We start from the raw sequence: 21,308 nt of genomic DNA, 5'->3' as shown, positions 1-21,308 counted from the left end.
GAGAAAGGTCTCTCTCTTCAATTTAAATTAGGACCACCTTTTCTATATGTCCATCACACCGATTATTTTCATTTATGTAATTAATTAAAACCACACACACACACACACACACACACACACACATATTTGGTCTCCCTTACAGATTTACAGCTCTAAAATGACACAAATCATGTTCCTTTTTTTCTATCACTTAATATGCCCTGCACAATACTTGGCGCAATGAATTTTTTGAATGAATGGATGAATGATAGATGCTGTTAAGTGGATAAATCCAAGCTATATATAAGGACATTAGATCAAGAGGAAAACAACCGCAAAGAACTGAAACAATAATCTGACATCTGATAAAACCATATGAAAAACTGTTTTCCAGCATTGTCCATTTGATTCTATAGACTTTTAGCTATTACTTTCTACATCAATAGTGTGGTTTCACAGCTTTTCTATACTGGCTTCCTGATATCTGTGAATGCATGCACTTGTATTTTCAGACTTGTGGTGTAAATGTTAACATTTAAAAAAAATATTTATGAATACAGAACTGGGGTACAGGCCAGAGGTGCAGGGGTGGTGAGAGGGGAGCAGAGACAGAGTGGGGAGCAGAACAGGCTGGCTGATGAAGTACACTGCTGAGGGGAGCGGCGGGTGGGTCAGAAGAGGTCTGACAGACCATATGGGTCACCTCTGGGGTAGGATGGAACTCATGCTAAAGTGACTTTAGCTTCTTAGTGCTGTACTTTAAACCACTGCACCACCAGGAAGGGCCCCTAAAATGGTAACATTTTAAAGGATTTCTTCCCTAAGAATAAATTCTAATTTTCCTTTAATTGTGTAATTTTCCTTTACATCATCTATAATTTGTAATCTCTGAGAAGTAACTCACACATTCAAGTCAGACACAGTCCAACAAATTAGCAAACAACAGTGGTCATTTTTTTCTGGATCAGTAAAGATAATAGATTTTAACAATCATAAGGTGACTTACAAAAATATAGAATTTGGGGACCTCCCTGGTGGCAAAAGGGATTAAAGTTTCAGCAGTATGAAGCTATTGGTATCCACTGCAGCACGAGTTCCAGCCCTGGACAGGGAGGTGACCCACATGGCACAGCAGACCTCTTCCGTTTTGCCCACTGCTCCCCTCAGCAGTATATTTCAGTAGATCTGCCTGCTCTGCACCCCACTCTGTCTCTGGCAAAGTCTCTCACATCCACACGTCTAGCCTGCACCCCAGCTCTTGTATGTATATATATGTAAAATTTCAGAATGTTTCCCTTAAAACAATTTTGTGAAACTCATTTCTAGTCAGCAGCTAAAATTTCTTTCAAACCCCTTCAGGCTTACTCTATTGCTATTTTTGCTACAACACAACTGCAGGATTTAAAAGACCAGGTTTCCATGTAGGCTTTCATTAATTACCTTTCTGATTCCCGGGGTACTAACCTTGAGTCAAATAAAACAGGTGGTTTTAATTGCTCCAACATTCCTAAGGAAACATAAAGAGGTGAGGGAAAGGAAAGTACCACCTTCCTTTCTTATTTGAGGAAGTACCACCTTCAAGAAAATTTTTTCAAATTTGAATCTAGATTTATTCTTTCAGATTTTTTATTATTATTATTAAAAATTTCTTGCAAATGGGGTCTCCCTGGTGGCACAAGAGGTTAAAAAGCAGCACTATGAGTGATTTGCAACCACTGCAGTATGAGTTTTACCCCTGGCCAGAGCCTGTCTTGCCCGCTGCTCCTCTCAGCAGTGTATTTCAGAAGGTGTTCTACTCCCCACTCTATGTCTGGTGAATCCTCTCACCCCTTCCTTCTCTGGCCTGTACCCCAGCTCTTGTATGCATAAATAAATAAATCTGACCCCAGCCCCCGAGGTGACCCACATGGTGCGGCAGACCTCTCCTGACCCGCCCGCTGCTCCCCTCAGCAGTGTACTTCGTCAATCTGCCTACTCTGCTCCCCACTCTGGCTCTGGTGAATCCTCTCACCACCCCTGCACCTCTGGCCTGTACTCCTGCTCTGGCCTATACCTCCGTATGCATAAATAAATACATTTTTTAAATTTTTTAATTAAAAATTTGTAGTAAAATATACTTAAAATGAAATTTATCATTTTGAGAATTTTTAAGTATACAGTTAAGGGACAGAAGAACACTGCACCCTTAAGTAACCATCAACACAATCATCCCCAGAACTTTTTTCCTCTTGTAAAACTGAAACTCTAACTTCCATTAAACACCAATTTCCCATTCTTTCCTCTGACTCTGGCAAATGACATCCTACTTTGTGTCTCTAAGAACTTTTTTTCCCAAATAAAAATTTGCAGCAAATGGTGATACAAGGGGATAAAAAGCAGCACTTAGCTAATACACTAATGTCATCATCGTATATAAGTGAAATCATATAGTATTTATACTTTAGTGACTAGCTTTTTCTTAACACAGTGTTACCAAGGCTCATCCATGTGGTAGCATGTGTTAGAATTTCCTTTCTAAAGTTGAATAATATTCATTTTAGGTATATATGACATAGTTACCATTTCATGTGTGGATGGACAATTTTTGGGTTTTATAAATAATGTTGCTGCGCAATCATTGCACAAATATCCTTTTGAATCCTTGAACTCAGTTCTTAAAGCTAATGCCCAGAAGTGAATATTTAGATCACGTGGTAATTCCATTTTTAATCTTTTGAGGAACTGTCAAACTTTTCCATAGTAGATGTATCATTTTACATTCTTACCAACAGCACATAGCATTAGCATTTCTCAACATCTTTGCTAATATTTGTTATTTTCTGTTTGATTTATGATAGCTGTCCTCCTAGCCATTATGATACCTATCAAGAGGTATCTCATTGTAATTTTTGATTTGGATTTCCCTAATGATCAATGATAATGAGCCTCTTTTCATGTGTTTATTAACTATTTGCACAAATAGATATTTGAAGACACGTTTATTCAAGTAATTGCCCAGTTCTTAATCAGGGTTATATAGTCATGTGTGACTACAATATGACAGTGGCCCATTAGATTTTACCATATAGCCAAGGTGTGTAGTAGATTGAATTATCTGAGTTTATGTAATGAGACTCTATGCTTGTATAATGACTAAATTAAAATTTCCTAGTGACACATTTCTCACAATGTATCCCCATTGTTAAATGACACATGAATATTAAAGTTTAAGAGACACTACCAGTCAAATCCTTGAGATAAATCCATTGGTTATTTGACATTAAATAACCCATTGGATATTTGTTATATATTTTAATTTTTTAAAAAATATTTATTTTATTTACACATACATGCAGGCATGTATGCAGCTGGCATACAGGCCAGAGGTGTGGTGGGATGTGTGAGGGTGTAGGGGGGGGAGAGAGAGAGAGAAAGAGAGAGAGAATTTACCAGGGACAGAGTGAGGAGCAGAACAGGCAGATCTCCTGAAATACACTGCTAAGGGGAGCAGCCAGTTAGACAGAAGAGGTCTGCTGCACCATGTGGATTAGCTCACTGGTGAGGAGATCAAAGTGGTATTGCAGTGGCTGTTGATTTTTTTCATAGTGCTGTGACTTAACCCATTGCACCACCAGGGAGGCCTCCCATAGGCTATATGATATTAATCACTATTTACATCTACAAAGCTATCATTATTACAGATAAAGTTGTAAATTTTTATTTTTTATTCTATTTTTTAAAATTTATTTATTTATGCATATAAGAACTGTGGTACAGGCCAGAGGTGGGGAAGGGGGGAGGAGAGGCTTCACCAGCCAAGGAGCAGCAGTGGGTCAGGAGAGGTCAGTCACATCATGTGGTCACCTCTCTGTCCAGGAATGGAGCTGCAGATAGTTTCACAGTGCTGGGCTTTAACCCCTTGCATGACCAGGGTGGGCCTTGTAAAATTTTAATTTAAAAAATTATATGTGGAATGTAATTCATATACAGTTGCACAGAAAAATGTGCGTAAACAGTTTACTGAATTTTCACAAATGGACGCACGTTAACTACTTCCCAGATCAACCTTATTAAGCACCATGGAAACTCCTTTCCTAGCCATTATTCCCTCCCAAAGTAACTATTTTCTTAACTGCTAGCAGATTACTTTCCTTATTGGGGGTTTTATAGAAATGGAATTAGTAAGTATAATTCCCTGTCTCTTAAAGTTCAACGTAACGGTTCTGCAGTTAATCCATGTTGTTACCTGTAGTTGCAGATTGCTGGAGTATTCCATTATATGAATTTCTTCTATTGTTGATCGCCTTTTTGCGTGATTTCCATTTGGAAGCTAAGACAGATGCAGCTGTGAACATTCTGATACCTTTTAGCTGGTGCACAGTACAGGACTTTCTCTTGGCTGTAGATAAGGAGGGAACAGCTGGGTCATGGGGTTTGCTCCTTTAGCTGACAGTGCCAACTGTCTTTAAAAGCAGTTACTGTACTTTACATTCCAGCGGCAAGGAAGAATACAGCTACTCTGCATCCTCACTAACTTGGCATTTGCCATCATTTTTCTTCTATTCTATTTGAAATTTAAAAACAATTGAAGCAACATTTTTGTTGCTTTCAGGAGAACCCTTCAGTTTCTATTTGGGTCTCTGAATTATTAACCATCTCAGGCTTCTACTTTGTCCATAGTGGACTGTGAGCCGACTTTGCTCAACATTTTTGCTCACTCAGCCCCAAGGATGTGATCCAGTTAGGTGTGCAGGGGTTGAGGAGGTGTCCTTTAAATTCTCTGGAAATCTAAGTACTGTTTAGGCAAAACTTAAGCAGACTTTTCCGGTCAGTTTGTCTTTCGAGAGTCCAGTCTCTAAGAGCTCCAGCTCGCTTCTAGCCTCCCCACTGGCTCCCCCGTGGCACAGTGAACGCAGAGAAACCTCCCCAAAGCACCCGCACAGGGGAGGAGCGGGGCGGAGGAGCTGGTCCGCGCGGAGCATGCGCAGACCCAGGCCGGCGCATGCTCCGCAGCGCGGCGGGTCCGCAGATGAGGGGAGTCGTGTCTCCCGCGCCCCGCCACCCCCGGCGGAGCGGCTGCTGAGCAGCTTGTTCTGAGCCCTGACTGCCAATAAAGTTCGTTAAAAAATCGTAGTCATTCTTAAAAGAGCAAAAGAGGGCGCGATCCAGCCGGGCGGTCCCGCTGGGGGAGCTGGCGCGCTGGGAGGAGGCGGCGGCAGCGGCAGCGGTTGCGCCGCGACGCGGACGAGCGGGTCAGTCGGGCGGCGGGTCGGTGCAGGCAGGGGAAGGTGAGTAGCGGCTCGCGCTCCGGGGCAGCGGGGCTGCACTCACTTGCCTTCTCCGGTGCTGAAGACTCCTCCAGCTCGGCTAGGGAAGGACCCGCCTTTCCTCCGAGTCCCGGGAGGTGCTTTACTCCGGGGACTGGGGAGGGGTGTCGGGGGCCGGGGCCTCCAGGCCCGGGTTCCCTCCTCCCGGCTCGGGCAGCGGGCGTCCGCACCCCGCCACTGAGCGTGGTGCCCAAGTTCCGACTGGAGGAGGTGGGCGGCTGCTCCTGCCTGGCGCCCCCTCCCCCTTCCCCGCAGCTTGCGGCGGTGCGGTTCCCGGGGTGTGGGCCCTTGGAATTGCCCTGTGGGCGGGAGGAGCCTAGTGGAAGTGGGTCGGGGCGCTGCTACTTTAGTTTGGCCGACCACTCGGCCTCTGGCCCTCCCCCAACACCCCCAAAGGGAAGGGGCTACTCTGGCGGTGAGAGATACTGACTAGTGGCATCACGTGCTGCGGGTAGGTGGCTGGAAACGGAGTCCCAAGCTCTACTCTGCCTGGAGACCCTACTCCACTCCTTGAAGTGGGATCGTGTCCTCACCTCCGGCCCCACCCTTCCTAGCCTTTCGCTCCGAGCCGGCTGGAATATGAATGAGCCAGACTGCACTGTTTCGTTGACACTGGCTGCCACGGAATTACTTTACTCGAGAGATCCTAGGAGCCCTGCTCAGCTCTCAGGCATCAGAACCCGAGGGTGTGTGAAAGAATAGTTAACTTCACGGTCAAGCAGCTGTGGAGTCTGAAAAGGGATATTGCCCTTTTCTGAGTTTAATATGACTCCACATCTTCTAGGCGGCTTCATTCAGCCTGTATTTTAAAAATAATACCTGTAGTTAAGTAAGGCTGTTATGAACAACAACCCTTTTGATCAATGTATTAAATCGTCCTTTCCTTTTCTAATTTCCTAGACTTTTCTTGTAGTCTATAAAATTAAATTCGAGGGTAAGTGCGTTTATGGAAAGCATTCCTGTAAATTTTTTCTAATATTGTACTTATTTTCTAAGAACTTAATTCTTTGGATAGTGTTTCAGTTTGATAGGGTAGTAATCACATCTGATTACACTAAAGTATGGTGAAATTTACTTGGGGGGGTGGAATGTGTTTTTCTGTGAATTTCAGACTCGTGTTGCCACATGATAGGATAAAAAAGAACTGGTCTGTCCTGCCACTCTAAGACACATGCTTTTCTTTTATAAACTTACCCGTCCTTTCCATTACCCCGGGCAATTACTATCTTTTTCAGTATGCCATATAAATGGAATCATGTAACTTTTGATGCTGACTTCTTTCAATCAGCACAGTGCCTTTGAAATTCCTTCCCGTTGTTGCATGTATTTTTTTTTTAATTGCTACGTGGTAGTCCATTAGATGAAGTGCCTCCATTTGTTTATAAACCCATCCTTTCAAAAACGTTTGTATTGGTTCCTCTTTGGTGGCTGTGAATGAGCTATTAAACATTCATGTTTTTGTGAACCAAAGTTTCATTTGTTAGGGTGTTGCTATTGGGATTGTGTGGATATAATGTAAATGTATGCTTAATTTACAAGAAACTGTCACTTTGTTTTCCAGAGTGGCTGTATCTTTTTGCATTTCTCACAAGTACCAGTTGTTCGGCATCCTCTCTAGCACTTGATTTTCTCGGTGTTTTTTTAATGTAACCATTCTGACAGGTATGTAGTGGCATTTCATTGTAGCTTTAATATGTCTTTAACTCATTGCTAAGTAAATATTTTTCTGTGTGTTTATTTGACATAATCTTTTAACTATCTGGCCAGGATTTTTGCCCATTTTTAAGTTGGATTGTTTGTTTTTTCATATTGGAGTTTTGAGGGTTCTTTATGTGTGATGGATACAAGTATTTTTTTTTAAAGATTTTTTTATTTATGCATACAGAACTGGGGTACAGGCCATAGGTGCAGGGGCGGCGAGAGGCTTCACCAGAGACAGAGTGGGGAGCAGAACAGGCAGATCAAGGAAGTACACTGCTGAGAGGAGCAGCGGGCGGGTCAGGAGAGGTCTGCCGCGCCATGTGGTCACCTCCGGGGCAGGCGGGAATCAAACTCATGCGGAAGTGGCTTTAGCTTCTCAGTGCTGTGCTTTAACCCGCTGCGCCACCAGGGAGGGCCCGGATACAAGTATTTGATAGGTAGGTGTTAAGCAAATGTTTTCTCACAGTATGTAGCTTGTTTTTGTTCTTTTAGCCTGTCTTTCTGGGAGCAATTGTTTTTTTACTTTTAACAAAGTCCAATTTATCATACTTTTCTTCTATGAGTGTTGTGAAGCTCATCTTTAAGAATGTTACCTAATGTCAGATAGTAAACAAAAATTTCCTGCTAATTTCTGTTTAGATCTTTGATCCATTCTGAATTATTTGTATCAGGTACAAGTTTAGGTGAAAAGCAGCAGCTTTTTTCTTGCATAGGATGCCCAGTTGTCTCATCACCACTTGTGGAAAATACTGTCTTGAGCACATTGAATTATTTTTGCACCTTTGTAAAAAATCAATTGGATGTACTTGTGTGGGTCTATTTCTGAACCTTCTGTTCTGTCCATTGATTTATGTATCTTTTAGCTAGTCACACTTTCTTGATTAATGCAGCCTCATAGTGTCTTAAAGTTAGGTAGTGGGATTTCCACCAATTTTCATTCTTTTTTAAAAATGACTTAAAAAAGGCTTTCCTTTCTTTATAATATCTAGAATGCTCATGTTTCTAAGTAATATCCTATGTGTACTTTGGAATTGCATTAAAAAAATAGATCAATTTGAGGAGAATTGCTATTTTTTACTTTGTTGAGCCTCCCAGTCCATGAACGTGATATGGTCTTTATTTCATTAACATTTTATATTTTCCAGTATACAGATGTTGTACGTATTTTGTTAGATTTATGCCAAAGTACTTAAAATTTTGGCAACTATTGTAAATGTTACTAAAAATGTTTTGGTCCCAAATTGTACATTGTTAAGAGGATGGAATGAGAACCTACCTCAGTGGCTGCAGAGAGCTCACAATGTTGTCCTTTAACTGGCTGCAACACTGGGAAGGGCCCAGAAAATTTATTTTTTAATTACCTCTTGGAGTTTCCTATTTGCATACTCAAGCCATCTGTAAATAGAGGTTGTTTTCTTTTTTGGCTAATTTGTGAGCATTTTATTTACTTTATTTTCCTTTTATTTTAGTCAGGACTTTGTAATGAATAGAAGAAGTGAGAGAGACAGTCTTACCTTGTTCTTCATTTTAGGGGGAAAAGCAATCATTCATCAGATTAAGGATAATGTTAGCTATAGGTTTTTTAAATAGAAACCCTTAATCAAGTTGAAGTCCTCTTCATTGCCTTGTTTGATGAGCTTTTTCTCCAAATAGATGTTAAACTTTTCCAAATATTTCCTCTGTATCAATTGACACAATAATGGACTTTTTCCTCCATTACTCTCTTAATATGGTGGATTACTATATTCACGGATTTTTGAATATTGAACCTGCCTTGTATTCCAAATATAAATCTCACTTGAATGTTTAATATATTGGTGCACTAGATTTCTAATATTTTGTTGAGGATTTTTGCATGAGGGGATAATTTGCCTACATTACTTTTTTGTGCTCTATATAGTTTTGGTATCAAGATAATGGTAGTTTTATATATAAAAAAAGTTGCAGGTGCTTCCTCCTTTTGTATGTTCTAGAAAAGATTATGTATCATTGGTGCTAATCCAATAAAAGTTTGGTAGAATTGTCCAGTAAAACTACATGAGCCTGGAGATTACTTTTTGGATTGTTAAGTTATAAATTCAGTTTCCAGTTAAAGACCTATTTAAATTGGATGAGTTGTGACTGCTTACACTTTTGAAGGAATTAGTCCCTTCACCTTAAATTGTCAAATATATGTGTGTGTGGTTGGTTGTTGTTTTCATTTTAATCCTGCAGAGTTAGTCCATAGTGATAATCCCTGTTTCATTTTTTAATGGTAATTTTCTGTCTTCTTTTCTTTCCTCTGTCAATTTATTGATTTTCTACAAACCATGAGCTTTTTATTTCTTTCTCTTCTCTATTTTCAGTTTCATTGATTTCTGCTTTTATTTTTATCATTTACTTTTGTTAGCTTTGAGTTTCTTTTGCTCTTTATCTAGTTTCTTGAAAAGGAACTTAGATTATTGAGTTGAGACTTTTGTTTGTTTTAAGGTATTTAGTGCTATAAATTCTCCCTCCCAGTAGCTTGTCTTGTCAACTTTAATATTCATTTTCATTCAGTTCGATATTTAAAAGAAATTTTCTTGAACTTCTCTGGCCCAAGGCTTGTTTAAAGAAGTGTGTATTTTTAGTTTCCCTATGTTTTTGGTTTTGTTGTTGTTCTAATTTTTGTTTTTTTGCACCAATTATTATAAGTATGCTGAGGTTTTTTTATTTGTTTGTTTGTTTGTTTTTCTTAATAGCCTAGAATGTGGTCTGTCTTGGTATATGAAAAGAAGTATATTCTGTTGTAATATGGCCCGTATGGCCTGTTCTATAAATGTTGATTAGATTTGATAGTTGTTATTGTTTTTGCAGTTTCATTTTGTTTTATTTTCTAGTGCTTTTGAGCATATCTCTACTTGAAATTTCTTTAGTAGTTGTTCTGCTATTACTAAATATGTTTACAATGTATCAGTCTATTGGTGTCAACATTTTACCAGTTCAAGTGAAATATAAACCTTACCTTTATATCCCTTTATCCTTTCCCACTTATAATCATGTCTCTTAAATATCTTCTTTACATATATTGAAAACCACAATTAAACAGTGTTATTTTTGTTTCAACTGTGAGACATTTAGAATAGTCAAAAGAAAAGGGAAATGGACTACCCATAGTTTTGAAAAACATTCAATGTCTTAAGTGAACATCTGAAATCTATACCTTAAAAAATTTTCTTAGATGATTCTTATAATCAAACAAGTTTGTGAAGCACTAGGGAGAAATAGTGAGACTTAATTAGGGACAGTGAAAGGACCTTTTAATTGTTTTCATTTAAAATTTGTTTTGTATAGTGTACATAGTGGATTTCAGTTGTGATAGTAGAATATATATATATATATATAAGTAGGTGTGAACATAATTAGTAATATTAAGAAGAAGTATGTAGGAATTGACTTTCTTTACTTCTCAATCTAAAATGTAAGTAATACATACTCTGCTACCTTCATTATATGAGGAGCTATAACAAGTCAGAAGTTAAAGAAAGAACAGTTTGGTATAAGGTTATTTATTATACAAATATTATAATATTTGGGGTGCCTTTCAAGAGACATTAATTCTTACCTGTGAGACTGAAAAGCAGTTTCCTTATATTTTGTATGTATAGCCCATTTGTTGGTGACTATGAAGGATTTGCATTGTTGAATAAAACTACCATTTTTGAATGCTTCATTATGCCAAGTGCTTTATGTATTTATTGATCAACAATCCCCTGAGGTATAAATATCAACAATCCTTTGAAAAACTGAAGCCAAAAGAGTTGTGAAGCAAAACTTCACTGAAGACACTGACTAGTAAATGGTGGCTTTAAATCAGACTTCAGTACCTGTACCCATAGTCTTTTTGTGCTGTTATAAGAATTCAAAAATGAATGAAGTTTTTCTCTCTTTTCAAAGAATTTACATTATCTAAATGGCATCGGGAGGTGGCTTCTGTATGAAAATAAGTTCTTACAATGTAGAATAATTATTTTGTAATAAAACAATTGTCTTTTTAAAAAAATGTTATCTAGTTTTTATATAATGAAGAAATAATTTCATTTTAAACTGCAGATTTGAGAAAGAAGATCTGATCACCTGGAACTAAAGTTGGTATAGAAATTTCAACTCCAAAAATGTTGGAGGAAGATATGGAAGTGGCCATCAAGATGGTGGTTGTAGGGAATGGAGCAGTTGGGAAGTCAAGTATGATTCAGCGATACTGCAAAGGCATTTTTACAAAAGACTATAAGAAAACCATTGGAGTTGATTTTTTGGAACGACAAATCCAGTATGTACTTGGCTATTTTATCCTCTCAGTTCTGACTTGTGAATTGTGGCTAAGACTTCCATTGGCAAAAATAGTAGCTAATCACCATGCTACACAAGGTTAGGCACCTAGTGCCCATGGCTCCTGAGATGGTGTTGGTTTTCAATTGCTCGTTTGTACATATATCTTTATCCTTCTCTTTGTGCCTCCTTTCATCTCATTTCCTCCTGATTTTCCTCTTTTTATCCTACTCTTCCTCATTTTTTTGTTTGTACTGATTGTTGGCACATTGGGTACCTTTTTAGTTAAGATTTATTTATTTATGTGTAAAAGAACTGGGATATGGGCCAGAGATGTGGGGTAAGAGAGGATTCACCAGAGACAGGGTGGGGAGCAGAACAAGCAGATGCACTGAATTACACAGCTGAGAGGAGAAACAGGAGAAGACTGTGGTACCATGTGGGTCAGCTCCCTGGCTGGGGATTGAACTCCCCTTCAGTGGCTGCCGATAGCTTCACAATTCTGTGTTTTAACAAACCTTTGTGGTACCACGAAGGTCCGCATCTTGGATACTTCTAAAGCACAAATGGATGTTTGATTCTAACGAGATTTTTGCCCACAATTTTATTTGGAAGGAAAGTTACCTGTCTGTCAGAAGATTTTATCATTTATATTATGGGATCCTTTTGTTTAGAATGTCTCTTCTTTTTTTTTTTAATTAGACTGAGAAGACTATACAGAAGTTTGTGAATTAATAATTTGTTTTTATTTAAAGAAATGAGAAAGAGCAGATTTAGGAGGACTAAATACTCATATGAAAAGGAAATCTTAATGTCAGGAAATCCAATTGGATTTCTAACCACACCAAAGTGACACACTAAGTTTTTGTCATTAGTCCTAAGAACTTTTAAAGCTATTTTAAATTATACAAGACAAGTTAACAGTAAACAATAAACAAATCTGACTTAATTAACCCAGACATTATCATCAAATGATAATGTGTTATTTTTACAGATTGTTGAATTTTTAATTTACATTGTTACCTTATTAAAAAAAAATTCTGTGCTCATTTCCTTTCTTACATCATATTTTAAGAGGATTCATTTTAGTCTCAATGTTTTGTTCTTGTTATCTGAACCAAATCTGTATTTTAAGTATACAATTATTTCTCATTATTAGTAGTTTCCATAGTTGTAATTTCACTGAGCTTAGCCTAACATTTATGTATAACTCCAGAATCTGTATTCTCAGTATTAATATAGTCATTCTTTACACATACACAGAGCAGCAAAAAAACTAGAGTTGCCCTACAAGCATGTTCTCTGCTGAGGTGGAACAAGCCAACCTTCTTCCTTCTTGTTGCATCTCTCATAAACAAGTGTCCTTTTGTGTTCTGTTTTTGTTGGTGATTTGCTGTTGAAAATGGCCTGCAAGATAGTGCTGAAGTACTTCCTAGTATTCCTAACTACAAGAAAACTGATATGGCTTACAGGGAAAAACATGTGAGTTAAGTAAATGCTCCTTTCAGGCATGCATTATAGTGTTTTGGGCTGTGAGTTTAATATTAATTAACAATATCTATTAAACAAGGCATCTTTAAACAGAGCTACACAAAAACCAAAGTCTTGTGAGAACCTAACCCTGTATTTCCTCTAGGAGCAAAAGTTAGGTACTTGCTAATTCATTACTTGCACTGATTTTGTAGAGTACAACTACTAAAAGAGAATGGACAAAAATAGAGTATATTTTTGAGTTAAAGGTCAAACTATTAGGTAAGCTGCTGCTTTTCTTTCTTACCCTATTAGTTGTACTCCAGAATGCAATCATTAGAATGGCGTAGGGAAAGGCAGTAGGCAAAGGGAATTCCCCTTTTGCCAATTCTGCTACTTTAGGACCAGCACTGTCTGTGACTTTTGTTGATGGTCAAGTATGACAGGTAAATCTAAACTTTGAATAAAGTTGCCATTTTGGAGGGGGGTTGTCTTTTGTTTTTTCTTTTTATTGATAATAGTAACAACAGTTGAAAGTACTGACTTCACAGGGTGAAACCAACAATATAGGTTTAATACCTTCTGACATAGCTATGCAACTTCTGTCAGATGACAAATTTCTGGCAGAAGGGAAAATCTCTGAGATATCAGAATTTCCATTGCTAAATATATGTATAATCATAATATCAAAAATATTCTGAGCAACCATCAGCTTACAACTGGATTGCCTTAGCTTCATAAGATGGCTACCTGGCCTGGGCAGGTACTAGTGCCCGAGGGCAGGAAATTCCTTTGTCTGCTTGATAAAAAGCAAGCCCCCCAGGGCATCAAAACTTTAGGAAGCATCCCTGTCTTGAGACCAAAAGCAAACCTCAAGAGATTAGAATCCCAGGGCATAAGGATTCTTGGGCAGTTTCCTAACTGTTCTAACAGGTGTCGCTTAATCCATGATTGTATAACTTCCTCTTAATGTCCCCCTTTCTTAAACAATCACTAACTATTCTCTTATAACCTTAAGTTAGCCATTAGCTTCTCTTTAGACAATCACTAATGACTCGTTAACACAATCTACTTCTTCCCTAAGACCCCTAAAAATCCTTCGCTAACAGCTCATCCTTTCCCAGACCCCTTATCCTTTGAGTCAGAGTTAAACATCCATATAAATGAAAGTTATCATAAATATGTATAATTTAGTATACATTTAGTATATAATTTGTATACCATGAAGTGTCTGGAAGAGGATGCATTGTTGCCCTCTTCTTTGAGAATTTTTATGGTGATTTCTTAATTAATTTACCATATGCATTATTGTAATTAACTATTTGCTACAAAGTATAAATAAAGACCTGCTGAGAAAATGGGCAGGAAGACTTGCACCCAACACTGACTCCCTGTCTTCCTCACTCGTGTTCCCCATCTCCCCTTTCTGGAATCTCCACAGGCAGATGGCCAGCCTATGCTAGTTTGCACCTTTTAAGCTCCTGAGCCCCTGTGTGTTGAGGCCAGCCCCCAACAACCTTCAGATTTGAAAAATAAAATGAACTCTGAACTATATTATTAGAACCGTGTCTTTACATGTGAAATAAATTCATCTCTTGTTTCAGAGTTAATGATGAAGATGTCAGACTAATGTTATGGGATACAGCAGGTCAAGAGGAATTTGATGCAATAACAAAGGCTTACTATCGAGGTAAATTGTGGGGCTTTCTTATCTGGATGTATATTTTGACTAAACAAGCTTTGCTTTCGTTGTTTCCCACAGAAGGATTCTTTTTTTAGAATGCTTAAATTAATACCAAAGTATGTTTTAAAAATCCAAGTTACTGTTCTTGTTAAAGATAAACCGTAGCATATTAAAATTTTAGGAATTTATTTGAGCAAAAATGGATTTGTTAGGCAGCACCAACCCACAGTGTTAGAAGCTGGGGGGAAATTTTTATAGAGGAAAAGTAGAAGTAGTTATGGAAATCAGTTTGGGTGTAGCTTAAGGCTAGTTGGCTGTGTGGGCCTGATTGTTCCTTGAGTTTGAGATTCCTACCCATGAGGTATTTAAAGTTTTAAATTTTGATATCTTTACCTCAGCCACCTCATTCATCTCAGTCTAATGGTGTCTTTGTTCAGTTAATTTAATATTCTGAAGATCTTGTTGAGTAATAAATAATACTTTGTGCTCTGGATAATTTGAGTCTGCCGTAGAATCATGTTACTCCCATAGGCATTCCAAGAAAATGTAAAATTTCTACTTCTTACCCCAAGGAAATGACTATATTCTAAAGACATAACGCTAATATAAAAAAAAAGCAATACCTTGCATAAAGGTATGATTTTGTTATGATACATGAAGTGGCCTTTTCAGTGCTGTAGGAGTTCCAAGAACTGATGTATATGTGAAAGGAAGGAACCACAAATATAGGACTTAAGACTCTAAAATGTTGCATTAACATTCTCAATAAAAGGTTAGCTTTTTGAATGGAACTTAAAGTTTCCATCAACATTTTCCTATAATATTTTTCTTTTTCTTTTAAAAATAGTACTTTCAGTGTTTCTCCAACTCACTGCCAATAGCGGTTGTAATGAGAGCAAAATAATTGGAAAATCTGACCTAGTACTATGTAGCATTATAATTTATTGATGCTCTTAAACATATAGCTTGTGTGTTCCACTTTTGAAAATGTAGAATTTATTGTAATAAAGGCAACCGAGGTCTAATGAAAACATAATCACAGATTAACATTGAGACTAACATAGCTATTGCCTTTTTAAAATGGTCAAGAAAATTTGATTTCCACTTGCCTGCTCTAAGAAAATATTTTGGTTCCTGGGGAAATGAAGAGAGCACACCTCTTATGTCACTTAGTAATGCCACCACTACCTAATTCTTACTCTATTTACTGTGTTCTTAAAGGTTTCCTTCCAAAATAGCTTTGATCCTTTTCTTAGGATGTTAATTTGGATTTTAAGCACCTCATGATGTGAGGTGGGGTTTATATTACTATTCAAAGTTCTTTATAGATTATATTTTATCAGGTTATGAATTTTATCAGCATAAACAGTTTTTATTAACAGGTCCTAAATATATAGTTTTTCTTGAGTAAAAGGTATTTTTATTTTTTTTAAATGGGATTAATTATTACTACCAGAGTGCCTGCTCCCCTTTCCCCTACCAGAAAAAAAATAAAACAAAAAAACCTAGGTGGAAACCTCAAAAAGTATTGATAGTAAAATTACATGAGACTTTCATTTTCTTGTTATATACCTAGCGTTCCTCCCTAAATTCTCAGCATGAAATACTTGTTCTCTAGTGAGGAACAAAAGTAGGTTCGGTTATTTTTCTAAGCTTTTGACAGCTTGATATGGCAGTATTTAATTTTTGTGGTTATTTTTGAAGAATGTATTTACCATTATGTTCAGTAATTTAAAAAGGCAAAATGTGAGTGTCTGTAATCATCACAAAATAAAGTCTAACTTAAAAAAATGCCAACTGATAAAATAACAAAAAATATTTAATTTATATATATTTAAATAGAAAACGTCAGAACCATTTCAGTGAGGTAAATCATTGTTTAAATAATAAGAAGAAATAAGACCAAGTAGCTAAAAAAATTTTCATGTCAGGTATGCGTAATATTTTTTTTTTGCCATGAGATGGGTATGTCAAGCATTACTTTTTAATTTTGGTTATGTAACCTATTTTGTACTTCTCAGGTATCTACAAATAATTCTGCTTCTCTTAACTATCTCTAAAAATACATTCTTTGCCAAATACTAAAAAGTGATTCCATAATTACAAGTATTTGCATCTCTATTTTCTGTGAATGATGTTTAAATTTGTTTTCACTTTGTTCATTTGGAGTAAAAGACTTTAAACAGCTTTGAGTTCCCTATATTTAACATTTTTAACTTCAGTTACTTTAGGCATATTAATATAAAATTGTTAAAAAGTTATCTTAAAATGTGACATTTCGTTTGTGAGTAGTTTACTGCTATCTTAAAACGTTACCTTTTTGGTGAGCTACATTAAGATGGCAAAGAGGGTGAGATACTGAGACCATTTTAAGTGTCAGCTTTTTCTAAGAGTAAACATTTTAAAAAGATTTATTTTATTTATTTATGCATACAAGAACTGGGGTGTAGGCCAGATGTGCGGGGGAGGGGGGTGGAGGGGTGGTGAGAGAATTCACCAGAGACAGTGGGGAGCAGCACAGGCAGATCTGAAATACACTGCTGGAGAAGCAGCAGGGGAGACAGAAGCCTGCTGAGCCATGTGGGTCAGCTCCCTGGCAGGTTGGAGATTGAACTTGTGCAGTGGTGGCTGTTCTAGCTTCATTGTACTGAGACTTCATAAACCCTGTGCCACCAGGGAGGCCATCTTTACCACAACACAGTTTCAATTAAGGCACAGTGATGATTATACATAAATTTGAGAAATGACACAGTAACAGCACTCTTTTATGCTTTCCTTTGATGGTCCATCAGAATAATTTTGGTTGTGACAACATAAAGGCAATTTCAAACTGACTTGAAAACTAAAAGGTTTATTGGCTTGTTTAGTAGAAAAGCCTAGAAGTAGTTTAGATTCCACTTGTGGTTTGTTCTGACTGTAACCCCATTGTGTCCCTGCCCTGCCTCCCTTCCTGTCTGGAGATCCTCCTCCTGCTGACTTTCCTCACAGTTGCAAGATTTCTTCCATCTGCATTGTAAAGCATGGTTTTATCCTTAACCTGAAGGAGAAAGGTTACTTCCCCCAAAGGTTCATCAAAAGTCTTGAGCTTTTATCTGATTAAACTGCTCTTGACCAGATTGCAGTAAGTAGCCTGAGGAATGTGATTATCCTAATTGACTTGGCAAAAGTAGAGGGTAGGTTTATCCTGCTTAAACCATACTTGCTGGTTTAATAGAGGAAGCTGTATTCTCAGAGAGGAAAGGAAACTAGATGCCAGTTACAACAGATTACCAAGTAATAGTATAGATAATAGACTAGCTTCTAGCTTCAAATGATGTAATTAAATAAAAATAGGACTAAGAAAAGGTGGTTAGTGTTAGTATATAGATTAATGATAGAAAAACTATGCCTTATGAAGTTATGGCTTAAAAATTTATGTCCTAAAAATTACTTAAGATTCATAAAAGCAAAATATATGTATTTTAAAAGAAACATTTCAGTTGAAAGGCCTATGATACCCAAAGTCATTATACAAAGGCATTATTTATGTTTTGGGAATGCTGGCTTAATTGTACACTAAGACATGTTGAAACATGACCTTCTTGTAAATAAGTTAGAACACAGTACAGATCTTATTAAGAAGCCTGTGGGGATCCTAAATAATTCCTCATAAACTCTTAAAGTTCACCCTAGGCAGTAAAACCATACTTCATACAGAAAGTTACATACAACATAAAAATAGATTCTCATTATAGTTTCTTACTGTGATTTGGTTCTAAAGAAAACAAATGCTTTTCTGACTAGTAATATATGGAAATAGGTTAGACTTGAGACCTATTACCTGAGATTATGTACATAAGTAGAAGAAACTTTTTGTTTTTTAAAGTAAGTTCACAAACAAATGGAAGTTAGCTATGGAAGAGAAGCTACTTATAAGTTACAATTATAAGACTTAAGGACAGAATTAAACTATGTAATACAGTCAGATTTGTTTTGAAATTATATGATCATAGAACCTGTGATAGATTGGTTTACTGAATAATATTGTATACTTTAGATTTTATTGTGTGTAAAGGAGGACAGTTACTTTAAATAATAGCTGTAATAGTGGACAAAGCCTATGTTTCTCATTGACTTTTACTGTTGTGGAATTTTATACTATGTTCTCTAGAACAGTGTTTCTTAAACTTTAATGGTAACACGAATTCCTTGGGGAGGTTGTTAAAATGCAGGCTCTAATTCAGTAGATCTCTGGGTGGCTCTGAGATTGTGCATTTCTACAGTTCCCAGCTGACACTGATTTGTCATGGTATGATTCTGAGGGTAGGTGGTATTAAAGGAAGATTAAATTGTAGGAAAACAAAGGTCTTTGTAATATACATGGATAAAAAACAGTAGCTGCAATTAGATATCAAAAGTGTAAGATAGGTCCAAATGACTACTGCAGAGAAGTTAGAAACATTAACTTTCATGAAAATGATGGTATCAGCATAGTATTGGAGGTTAAAGAAAAAAGAAAGGATATCAATATAGCATCATTTTTGAATTAAGAATATTCATCATAATTGGCAGATTGGTAGGCACAACTCATGAAGTTACCAAAATAAAAATTGTTGTCTGCCATCATCCCTTTATTTGATTAGGGAATATGAGAAAGGAAGTTCTTTTCTTGACCCAAAATGCAAATTTCCTTCAGTTCATGTCTTTCGATCTCTCTGAAGTAATTTTTCTCAACTGCCTCCAAGTTATCTCTGGTCATAAACATAATAAGCTCAGTTTGGTAATTAGAACAGCTCATCCTGTATGAAGCGAAAGTACTGGTGTAACATAGCATTAGATCTCTTATCCTCCTTGGGGCTTTCAGTAGGCCACCACCTATGGTCTGAAAGGAGAATATCGGTCATTTCACTGCCACCTTCCCCTCTACATTGATAGAGATGGTTCATCTTTCTCCTGAATCATGCCTAAGGAGACCAGAGCACCGTGGCAGTGCAATTGCTGCCTGAATAGGGGGCCTCTGGATGGTAGGGACAGGGGTTAAAAATGATTCTTCCTCTGGATTAACTGTCATGGTTCTTCAAAGAACCCGAGTTTCCCATTCTTGGTAACTGGGCATGTGTACACTTGATTCTAGCATTTGCTTTGCACCTTTGTGGAAATCAGTTATTTCTTTTTCATCTGCCCCAATGCCAGCCTCCCATCACATGCTTAGTAGTCTCCTTGGACATGATATTGGCTATTTTTAGATGTGACTCACTTCTACCTATAAGAAACTTGTGTGTGTTCTTGACCTCACTATTGGTGGGAGCACAGTTATTTCCCATATAAAGTTCTCTTTTTGTCTTTTAGTCCTGCTTTTTGCTTTTGCTCCCAGCTACCTCATCTTTCTCAAGATTGAGTCAAGCCACCTTAAGTTCAGAGTGTCTGCCAGTTGCTGGGAATACATGTCAAGTTCTTTAAGTAGTCATACTGAGTGCATTCCTTCCAGGTTGAGATGGAGAAGATGATGATAGAGTAGTCTGTCCCATCCCACCCTACCTTCTTGAAAGAGAGAGGTTTTGGGGTAGACGGTAATTTCTCTAAAGAAATTCTTTATAAATTTTCCTTTTTCCATCTTATCAATAAAAAGTTCTTCCAGTATTTGAGGGAGTTTTGTATGAAGTTTTGTATGACAGATTTATATTCATTTTCTATATGATTCTGTAAATAATGGTCTATTTTTCACATGCTTTTGAATCTGGCATTTGTCATCTATTTTATTGGTACCTTGGTCAAGGTTTTGTGATTAAGGTTGTCTTTTAAATTTTTTAAATGTATATTGTAAAGAGCTGTTTGGTCATTACAGGTTTCCTAAACATAAAATAACCATAGTGAATTACAATTTAACAGTGTTTTATTTGTATAGATACATGGTAATGTTAAGTTAGGGGAAATTAAAACAAGTAGCCATCCAGTGTTTGTCAAAATTATTATAACTATAAAATAGTTGATTTATCTTTTCTCATCTTCACAATATATTTAGGTTAAATCAGAGGAAGTGATAGCAGTAACATACGAAGACTTAATTTTAAGTGAACCATCCTATTCTGGAGATTTGTATATGATTCTTTTTGAAGGTCATCACAGCACTTTCATCTAATTTTAGATTTTTATATTTTCTATACTTTTAATGAAGTCCTCTTTACATTAGATAAATCTAGCCATTTAGTCGTCACAGTTGTCTTTATTTCTATGGTGATTGTCTTTACCTTGAGACACTTACTGATTTAATTTTAGTCTGCCCTTTCCTTTAACACACAAAGAAGTTCTTGCACAACTAAATGGGAGTCATTTATTTGTTAGGCAGTCCCAGGAAGTGCAAATGAGAGACAAGCAATAGAAGGGGAAAATACTAATAAAGAATACATTAATGAGCTAATTATTACTGTAAGCAGTTGTGTAATCAGTCCCTCTGAGTAACCATTTGGACATGCTTTGGATGGTTCCACTAAAGTGAAGTTGAGGTATTTATCCCACATCCCATAAACTTCTTCCCAGAGCATCAGTTCCCCTTAGGGAATTAAAGCTAGGGTCCTTCTGAAATATCAGAACAGCCCTGAGGTAGAAATGCAGAGAGTCACCTGCAGTTTATGTGTGAGGTGGATTCTGCAGGAGGTTGGGAGGCCAAGGGGCACGTGCAGGGAGGGCTGGGGGTGTCAACTTCACATATTTCTATTTTCTTACCTTCCCTGATTACTTCAACATTCCAAAATTATATCTTTCTCTTCAGACAAGCACTTTAGCCATCCATGTCTCTCTACTTAGGAGCCCTACTAATTAATTTTGGAGAGGTTGTGGGCATACTTGTTATCCTTAGATCCTTGATTTTTCAAACAACATTGTACTTTTCCTTTTTTTTTTTT

General features: G+C 37.1%; 1 protein-coding gene across 2 annotated transcripts in view; it reads left to right on the top strand.

Moving 5' to 3' along the window:
* Positions 1-5,009: 5,009 nt before the first annotated feature.
* The window catches only part of RAB23 (RAB23, member RAS oncogene family), a 25,041-nt gene continuing 8,742 nt past the window's right edge, over positions 5,010-21,308 (top strand). Inside the window, exons 1-4 of one of the 2 annotated variants that reach the window (XM_004673596.2) lie at positions 5,010-5,246; positions 6,847-6,947; positions 11,058-11,274; positions 14,348-14,433. In XM_004673596.2, the coding sequence (XP_004673653.1) occupies positions 11,120-11,274; positions 14,348-14,433 (241 nt within the window). In that variant the 5' untranslated portion in view covers positions 5,010-5,246; positions 6,847-6,947; positions 11,058-11,119. Of the gene's footprint in view, positions 5,247-6,846; positions 6,948-11,057; positions 11,275-12,520; positions 12,756-14,347; positions 14,434-21,308 lie in introns of those variants that run through there. The other variant, XM_012724360.1, reaches the window with a different exon arrangement.

This window comes from Condylura cristata, unplaced genomic scaffold, assembly GCF_000260355.1.
Source record: "Condylura cristata isolate star-nosed mole 26May11 unplaced genomic scaffold, ConCri1.0 scaffold00001, whole genome shotgun sequence".
NCBI lineage: Eukaryota > Metazoa > Chordata > Mammalia > Eulipotyphla > Talpidae > Condylura > Condylura cristata.
The sequence above is the reverse complement of the archived record's forward strand: the minus strand, read 5'-3'. Positions and strand labels throughout refer to the sequence as shown.